Here is a 9,991-nt window from a genome sequence, read left to right on the forward strand (position 1 = left end):
TGACAAGGAACATTTAAATAGACCTATATGAGATAAACCTGCCTTATGAATTCATCTGCTTCTCAGTATTGTGTGTTGACCAATTTTGCCAGTAACAAAATAAGAGTAATATGAAGGGGAAAGGGGACACAGAAGACATAGCCCTCCCTCCAAACTAAATAAATGACCATATAATACAGATCTAAGCTTGAATTCTTTGGTTTTTTAATGAAGAACTTTACATTGTAACAGCAATGTGCTTCTGAGACAAATAGTGTCTAAAAAGAATGTTTTGAGTGATCAGGAATGCTTCTGAATTTCAGAGGGATTACATAGGATGTGTAACTGCTTCCAAGGTCTTACCTGCTAAATAGTAATTTGCAGTTAATGCTACCAAGTCTCCTTTCAAAAAATGGAAGCCTCTAGTTATACTGTTTGGTGAGCAGGAAAAATCTGTTAGGTGATTTGAATATTTGACTTTTACTGCATGTACAATTAACACCCACATTTGTAAAAGTCCCAACTAACCTAGATGCCAGGCAGCAAATTAGAGCCTGTAGAAATTGTTTCATCAGTGGCCAAATGCACTTTGGTTCTCGGGGAGGAAAGTATTTTCATGCACAGTAGCAGCACTGGTGGTTGGTTTTAGAGTGTTTAGTAAGCAGCAGGTTTCTCACCCCATCCTTTGTGTTTCTGCCAGGCCTGCTGGAGACCCAGCTGAGCAGGCACGATCAGATGCTGAGCGTTCACGACATCCGGCTGGCTGACATGGACCTGCGCTTCCAGGTGCTGGAAACCGCGAGTTACAACGGCGTGTTGATTTGGAAAATCCGAGACTATAAACGTCGGAAGCAAGAAGCAGTCATGGGGAAGACTCTGTCCCTGTACAGCCAACCCTTTTATACTGGATACTTTGGCTACAAGATGTGTGCCAGGGTTTATCTGAACGGGGATGGCATGGGAAAGGGGACGCACTTGTCTCTGTTTTTTGTCATCATGCGTGGAGAATACGATGCTTTGCTTCCTTGGCCCTTCAAACAGAAAGTGACTCTCATGCTCATGGATCAGGGACCGTCTCGACGCCACTTGGGAGATGCTTTCAAGCCAGATCCGAACAGCAGCAGTTTCAAGAAGCCAACTGGAGAAATGAACATTGCATCTGGCTGCCCAGTCTTTGTGGCTCAAACTGTTCTAGAGAATGGAACGTATATTAAAGATGATACTATTTTTATTAAAGTCATAGTGGATACATCGGATCTACCAGACCCCTGACATACACTGGGGGAGGCGGATTAAACAGAAGGCAACTCCGTTTGGGGGTTTTATATCAGTTTGTCTTCAATCAGAGGTCCTAAAGCTCACAGAACCACCTTGTGGAACAGATGGAAGAGTTTGAAGGCATAACTGCATAGGGTCCAATTGCGAAAGTAGCAACACATTAAGAAATCATACCATGGTATATTTTTTAATAGAACTAGCAACACTTGAGCTCTGACGAATCACTTACCCCTCATCAGGATAGTGATTATGGTCAGAGAGGATTTTTTTTTAACTTATTAATGATCTAGTCAATTGGAGGTGAAAAGACATATACAGTATGTGCTGAATCAATTACTGACTTTTATTTCTTTTAAGCTAGAATACAAGAAAAACCCTTCACATGTGGGCTAGCTGGAAATTGTCAGCATGTTAAAAGAAGATGAAGTAATGTTGCAATTATGATATTCTTTGAAAAACTGAGGTGCAATCTTGTCTGAAATATAGTATATTGTCTTTTTAAGGCCTCATCTGGTCTCTGTTTTAATAATTACTTTGTCAGAAGATCTTGGAAAAGTATCCATGTCTTCTCAAAAGTATCTGAATCAAAATCATATTTTTATTTAAAGTTCTATTGTTACAGAAAACATTTTATTTTAAAACTGTTGATAGACTGATATTTCTTGGAAGAAAAAATAGAAGATATCAAACACTGGTTATCACTTGTGATAGGAAAAAAAAACTATTCAATTCTGTTATTTCTCTTTAGAAATGTAAACCTACAATATATGTCGTAGTTAATGACACTATTTCAAAATTAAGGAAAAATCACTCATGGATGCTGTGCATCATTATCAGATTTATAATTGTTTTCACCCTAAAATAGGGCATTTGTTGAACTTTGGAGTTCTAAACGGAATCCTGTACATTTTTTAAAGTTCTGCCCCATGCTTTCCAATCAAGCTATATATGTTGCACATTATGCTGTCAGCAGTATATAGTATTTTCAGTATTGGGGAGGAGGATTAGTGCTAAAAAAAAGCCTCTATGTTTGTTCTGTACTAGCAGCCATTGCTTCAAGACAAACCAGCAATGTCTTAATATAGTGATGGTGGCTTGCATGCATACATGTGCCTTAGATGTGCTGTGCTGCTTATAAACCATAGCTTTTTATTCAGATTAATTCTGATATCTGAAATGGTAGTTTGATTGGACTTCAGGCATAATGTTTAGCCTTGTCTTCAGAGCCCTTAGGTACCTTGCAATGTACGAAACAGCAGCCAAAGCCCACTCCTTTGGCTCCTGCAGCTTCTATGACTTGGCCATGGGGGAATCCATCCCATTGAGGTGCCAAAACGTTATGCTCAGTGCTCCTATGGAGCTTGGACTGGACAGTCTCCATGGCCGCTGTGAGGGCAGGCGACATTTCTCCTCTAATGCCTGTGGCTGTAAGGTGGCATCACTTGAAACTAATCCATCTGAGAACTCTGGGGCTGTGAATATGGATGCTCGTGGCAGCTTCTCATAGCAGACAAGCATCCTAATGGGGAATGCATGGGCTTCCTTCTTGTAACAGCCTCAACTGTAGTGAAAAGCATTTGCTAGCCCTGAAACATGCTGATTGCAACCTGCTGTGTTCATCTGCTTCTATTTAATAGCCTGTGACAAGCAAGTCCAGAGACACAGCCTGACTGTGGTGCTCTTTAAAATCCTGCTTAAGCAGAGTGGGCTTGCACCACTGTGTTTTCAGCCTTCATGGGCTTGAAAAAACCTATTGCATCTCAGCCTTTAACATCAGGCTGTATCGGTTTTCTGCTTTTTTGAGGCATAGTCACAATTTTTGTCTAAGGTGCAGTTGAATTCATGCCTTTGTATTTCAGCTTGTCTTTGCTGTTGTCTTTTTTGGCTGTGCCTTCACACACAGTGCCTGCAAGAAGTATTTATGGATATACAATGCATGCTAAGTGGTCTTCATGGGTTTTCCAGGCACCTGCTAGAATACTGCCTGCTGCTGACTGTCCTGACTGTCAGCAGCAACTTGTCTTCCTTTTCTTGCCTTCCATTGTCCGGGTACTGTACTCCCTCTATGGTACATGGCTGTCAACAGGTGCAAGCTCAAATATGGAGGCACGTGCTAGCAGTTAATTTCTAGCACGGAAGGAGGATGTTCTGCACAAGAGATAAATATCTATAGATATACCTGCATCTATATCTCTAGATATCATTGTATGGCACTTGCAGTTTTATGCAGGCTGCATAAGTAAACCCATCACTTACGCTTTAGGGCGAAGGTTCGCTCGACTCGTGTCATTTTAATAATTGTGAATGTAGGCAGCTGAGCTTTTGTGTTTGTGCATCACAGAATTTTACTGAAAACAGGATTCCCAAGTGGAAATGTCCAAAGGACTCTCCTCCCATTGCTAATGCATGTCTTGTAAAATTAAATGAAACCGTTTGGCCATCACAAAACAATTTATATCCTGTTTCAATTTGGGACTTGGAGGAGATTTTGAGTATAAGCAGGGCCCGGCATATTCTGCAGATTTGTGACTACAATTTCCAACTTCTGTGACAGAATTGCGCTTCTAAATCCAAGCTCTTTAAAAGAGGAGGAAAAAAAGCATTTCCAGCCTTGGTGATTGAAAGAGGACTTTGAAACATGTGAATGTGTAAACCAATAGGGAAGTCTTCCTGAGTCTGCACACAGCCTAAACTAGTAGCTTTAAGAGATCTGAATATCTCGTCTTGGTGGGATATTGACTCAGAAACTTCAGAGAGAAGTTTAAATATGAACACTGCTAACTATCTAAATGCCGATCACTGTAGCAGAAACATCAGTCACTGTTGTATTTCACAGATCTCTATGCTGCTTTCCACATCTCCCAAGTGCCAAAAGCACCAGCTGCCAGAATCTTCAGCTTCACTTGGGCAGCTTTTATAATGCAGTAATGTGCTATCGATATAAAAATATTTTTGCATATGTGCTTTTTATCACAGTTAATAAAACAGAGGCCTACTGCACTTATTTTTTAAAACTACATGAAGCTGCCAGAGAATTTCCAGTTTGCCAACCCTGCGTACTGTGAAATCCAGGATCTTGCTACACAAATGTAAACACCGCCTGCTGTGGAATACCTGAAGCCTTGACTGTAACACCCCTTTCTCCACAGAACTCACAGGCCATCTCTGTAGAGTTCTTACTGTGTACATAGAAATCGGTTTCCTCTGCTTTCCAGCAAGGAGTATGTAGCATTTTGTGAAAACAAGGCCACTGTATATTCTCTAAGTTGAAAGGAAAAGATACCTGGTGCTTTACTCAACACTTTTAAGTTATTTAACTGTTTCTCTCATCGCTGAAATGCCCTTTATCCTTTTTCTTTTTGTTCCTGACTGAGATATCCGAAGTTTTCTAGGGACTGTCTGTTTAAAGTGATTCGTGGGACATCACCCTGCCCCCACGTATACTCTTGAATCCTGGCAAACTCCTGGGGGCTGCCACTATTGCAAGGGGGTCCCAGAGTATTTGCATTACTTTGAACAGAGTTTGTTCAGTGGAACCATATTGTCCTCTACTTAGCAGTAATTCTTAGCAGCACACAGCTGAAGTCTCTTGCTGGTGTTCTTTCTTCACGGTGACGCTACAAGTTATGTACAAACCTCTTCAGTTTCCAGCTTCCTCTAGGGAGATTCCAGTGTGTGACAATCTGGATATTGCCCTTTGTGTACACTCTTCAGCACAGAGTGAGTGCACCTGTTACCTAGAAAGTCTTGAATCCTAAGCAGGATGAAACTATTTGGGTGTTTAAAGACCAACCTGCAATTATGATGCATGACCATGTCTGCATTGTTTCTCTGAGCTAATTAATTGGGGTCTTGTTTCAGTTACTGTCTACACGGTACACCTTCAACTGCTGACTTACAATATGCAATGTTGATTTCAGCCTTGTACTGTAAATGTTGTTCTTCACAAAGAGAATGTGCAATAGGAAAAGGGAATGGTGGGTGGCATAATTTTGATGGAAAAAACACGCTAGATTTTTAAAAACATAAAAAAAAAAAGAAATGCAGTTTCTTTCCTTTTCTTGTGGTGTTTTCTACTTGGAAAAGGAAAGATGAAGATATGTGCCTGTTTCTGTGCCTGGTGAATTTCTCAAATGCAAAGGTAATAGAGATTCATGTTAGCTGGGATTTAAATGTTAAACCCATGAATGTTAGGCTGTGGTTGTATCGCTTCTGTTTCCTCAGCTTGCCACAGTTATGGCTTGCTGAGCTGGAGTTTAAAAGCTACCACCTATTTGTATTTGTATTCCATCACCTGGGATAGGCATTTCACCAACAGTGCAGGGTATCTGTTGATATTTTGTTCAGTTTTTAAAGCACTGGTGCTTTTTGGTCCAAGACAGAGAAGCGTGTAGGGAGTGACAAGGACAGTTGCCTGCACTGCAGAAGAGTGAAAAACATGACTGCAGTATTGATGCCTTTGATATGATTTAACTATGCAAATATACAGATAGGTGAGGGGGGAAATTCTTGGGTTGCATACCTAATCTCTTAGATTTTGCTCTGTAAAATACTTGTATGTGTGTTGGTACATACATATACACACAGACATGCATGCACATAAATATGCAAAGTCTTTTCTTTATGTAGAAGTGATGAAACAAAACCCTTTCCTCCAAGTTATACTTGATCACTTGGTGCAAATATAACTTGTTGCTGCTAAAGGAGGATCTTGGCTAAGGGCAAACTTTGATTCATGTCTTTCAAGTTTGAAGACCTGTATGTAGCAAACACTTTGTTTAGCTTTTCTGAAGACTCTGAATTGTAATTTAGGATACATGTTCTTCCTCATGCTCTGATAATTTGGAGATTCCTGTATTTTAAATAACTATAGTGATGGGCAACTTTTTGACTGCAAATAATTTCCTCTAATTTGGAATAGAAAATGATAAAAAGCATCTGGACCTCTTCCCTGGAATTTCTGTCGTGTTCAGTCAATACCTTGATATTCTGGTTGACCTAGAAGTCAAAGCTACTGCAATAAAAATGATCGGTTTGGCAGTTTAATCTGAGTTTTTAATACCGTGTACAGTGTATAGCAAGTGCTATTTCTCTTTTTTGGAACAAGGAAATCAAGGATGAGATGTGATTTGCCCAGAGTCACAAAAGGAATCTCCTGGAGCCGGAACTGTATGAGAGGTTCCAGTTCCCTAGTTGTTATCTCTGAATCATGAGGTTTTACTCTTTTAATACATTTGTCCCTTAAAGGAACTGGAAAATAAGTTGACATACCCTGAAGACCCACATCAGGACAGTAAGGGCTAGAATTAAACATACAAGCTGTCGTGATTTGGGGTTGTGCACGCGTGGTGGCCCAGACGTGCGGAGGGAAGGCCAGCACAGCATGTCCGTGTCAGTAACAGCAGCAAACCTGTGTCCTGCTCTGTCTGTTCAGAATTGTCCAACAAAACCAGTCTCGTTTGATGCTCCTCTTAACTAAGGAGGGAGAATACCATTGTACAGTGAAGTGGGTTCATCTTTGTTCTACCAGTCAGTGTCACTGACCATTTCTTCCTTGTGGGGCTTTCTCCCTTTTTCTGTAAACCAAAATCTGGAGGGCTTAATTGTTCTTTCTTGCCTCTTAATCCAGGCCTTTGCAGAGAAGCACCAGATAGGAAGGTTGTGGAAAACTTTGGACTGCTGATTCAGGGACATCCTCTTAAGATTTAGAAGAGTAGAATTATACAATGCATAAGGGATCTGACTATTCCTGTTTCTCTTCTAATATATGGTCAAGACTGCAGCTTCTGTCTTCCATTTCATGATGTCAGCGTAGATATTAGGCTGTGTTTTTTCATTATTTCCCCTCCAAGTTAGGATTAGTTCCTTAGGGTTCAAATAAGTTCTGAATTTCACGAAGAAGCACCTGAACCAAAACCCTGGATTCAAACATCCCAGACTTGATGTGGAATTCAAATCTGGATCCCAACTCTGTGGCTTACTAACCTACCCATTCAGGGAAGGGTTTGTTGTCTCTATGTGGTGTTTGTGTTTTTGGTCCTTTGGAACTAAGCTTTTAATTTGGTTGCCAGTTCTGCAAGGACTTTTTAACTTCTTAGCAATGCCGGTGTTCACACGCTCCATTGCTGGCAGTGCGATGCGTAGTGATAAAATTTGACTCTGTCTAAGGGTTACTGAGATAAACCAGCATTACCATTCGTAAAGGTCATTTTCTTGCATAGTGTTCCGAGCTTTGTATTTGAATCTAGCTCGCACCTGAAAGGACACATCTTCCAACTATGACCTGCATCACTGGCAGAGAGTTGTATAATCTGTACTTGTGGAATGGGAAGGTACAAGCTTCCATCGTTGCTGATGCATCGTGTAATCCACCTGTTTTGTTTTTCTTATCGCTGTTATTCGGTTAATACTTCTTTTTTTTTTCAGTTTTCTAGAAAAAAAAAAAAGGGGAAGTTCAGGATTTTTTCTACAAGGTATAAAACTCCAATGAATTAGTGGTGACTAGAGAGCTGTGAAAAATACCCCATTAGGAGATGATGGGCTAAATGTAGGTCCATTTCTCTTAGACAAGTAGGATAACCTTTTAAGATGCATGGAACAACATAAAAATCGGGAAAACTAAAGCTGACATTTGTTTCCAAGAAATTCTGTGAGAACTATCTATGGAAAAGACATCAGTGATTGAGAATAATGTACAAATTAATGTGTTTGAAACTTGTGTATCCATTTCTTTAATCTCATACTCTTCAGTGAACGGTACACTTGTGTTCAGTTTTATGATCAAAAACAAAGACCAAAGAAGGCCAGCCTCATTTGATTGTGTATATTCTGCCTGTCTTAATTATCAATAGCTGTAAGGATACAGTGCAAGTGATCTGGTAACCAGTGGTTCTCGTCCTTTTCTTATAGGGGGAAAAACAATTTTAAAATGTATAATTTATTGCTCAGCAATAACCATGTTGTTAAAATAATAATAAAAAAAAGGAATTAGCAACATGTCTTAATTTCCCAATAGCATTATTATATGTTGTATTTCAGTTTACTGTATATTGTGTTTTTGTATTTATTTGTGTTTGGAGGTCTTGCTATGTCTTTTTGTGTTTAAATGCTAATAAACAAGGACAGTGTGTAAGAGTGTAGAATGCTGAACTCTGAAATGCTAAACTGTGTTATTAAAGGAAAAATAAATAAGTAGGAAATAATATTTTTTAAAAAACGTGGTGTGTTGAATTTGAATGAGTGCTGTTGACTTGCAGATGGCCAGGGTGCATCCTTCCTCCTCTGTGAGCCCACTGCATGGCTGTTCTGTGCTTTGTGCTCATACACCCAACAGAGCTTTACTGTGGCATTTCCCATTCTTTGCACAGGTAGCTTCCCAAAACTTCTGTCAGAGTCTTATTTTCCATGCGCTAACTCTGCTGGAATAAACCAGGCGATGGTGTTCATCCTAACATCAGAGTTGAGAGCCCTCGTGCAAACAGTAGAAATAAATTGAATGGCTTTTCATGTATTTGTGGTACACAGCTTTCCCAAAGAGGTGTGGGAAAGGAGAGTTGAAGCATAGCTTAAATGTCTTAAGATGTAGATTTCTTATTTTTCCTTCTGTTGTGTCATTAGTGATTCTTCTCAGCTCAGAACCGCATGCCAGGTGTCTGCTCAAAGTCACAGAACATGATGCAGTCTGTAAAAACACCAGGCAGTTCTGGAATGTGTGGAGTGATATTTCCTCCACGTTTCAGATTCAGCCTAGGGATGAAAACCCTGATCCCCTGGGGTTTTGTATGAAGCATGCAACTTCTACTGAGCACCACACTGTTGTTTCTTCCCTATCATCCCTCCCACCCCTCTCTTACTGAAATTGCAGTTTCCCTTCCTTCCCATCGCTGCAGGGGCAGTACTGCGTTTAGCAATGCAGGAATGCCCTGCCTGTGCTCAGACACAAGACCGCAGTGTCTTGGCAAAAGCCCCATCTCCTTGCTGGCCTGGAATGTGAGAACGACCTGGCCAGCCCATACCAGTGTTTGAAACAGGCTCTGAAAATGCTGTGCAGTTGAGTGACTTCTCCTGATAAAGTGGGGATGCCAGAGAAATGGCAAATGCTGGCAGGTGGGCATGGTGAAGGGAGGGTGGCTAAGAAGTGCCATTGTCACCTCGTGCAGGATGTGCTGAGGTGGATGTTCCCTTTGCTGCTGAGAGCAGTCACTGTGTCACTCTGGATGCTCTGGCCTCTGCTGTCCTGCTCATCAGCCTTTCCACTTGCACTCCAGCGCTGGCACTTGAGGCTGCACTGCCTGAAGCTCTTCATATTTCTGCTGTGGAGCGTGAAGGGGTGGTGAGCTTCCTTGTCTTAATGAAGTGGGTTACCTTCCAGCAGAGTCCTCTGGAGAGGAGTCTCCTCCTCCCAAATTGGGGAGCTTGCTGCTCAGACGTGACACTTCCATCATTACAGAGCAGCAGGATAAGCAGAGAGGAATCAAATTGCTTTAAACGTGAAGGCAAACGCTAATTCCTTGCCTCCCTGCTCCTCCTCCCCCAGCAAAGATTCGTAATTGAAATGACACATGGTGCCCTTCTGGCTCCAGTGAGGCTTTATAAAAGGTTTCTCCTTCATGCCAGGTCCCAGAAGGTGACTGTCAGCTTTGTGGGGGGCTTTCCCCCAGTGGGCCATCTGGTACTTAGGGTGACAGAAGCAGAGTGCCAGCTCTGGGAGCACCAAACAGCCAGGGAGAGCAGG

General features: G+C 41.3%; 1 protein-coding gene across 1 annotated transcript in view; it reads left to right on the forward strand.

Annotated features, from left to right (window-relative positions):
* Positions 1-8,461, forward strand: part of TRAF3 (TNF receptor associated factor 3) — a 47,123-nt gene extending 38,662 nt beyond the window's left edge. The window contains exon 11 of the mRNA XM_077180722.1: positions 680-8,461. Within this exon, the coding sequence (XP_077036837.1) occupies positions 680-1,251 (572 nt within the window). The 3' untranslated portion in view covers positions 1,252-8,461. The remainder of the gene's footprint in view (positions 1-679) is intronic.
* The last annotated feature ends 1,530 nt before the right edge of the window (positions 8,462-9,991 follow it).

This window comes from Agelaius phoeniceus, chromosome 6 (genome assembly GCF_051311805.1).
Source record: "Agelaius phoeniceus isolate bAgePho1 chromosome 6, bAgePho1.hap1, whole genome shotgun sequence".
Taxonomy (NCBI): domain Eukaryota; kingdom Metazoa; phylum Chordata; class Aves; order Passeriformes; family Icteridae; genus Agelaius; species Agelaius phoeniceus.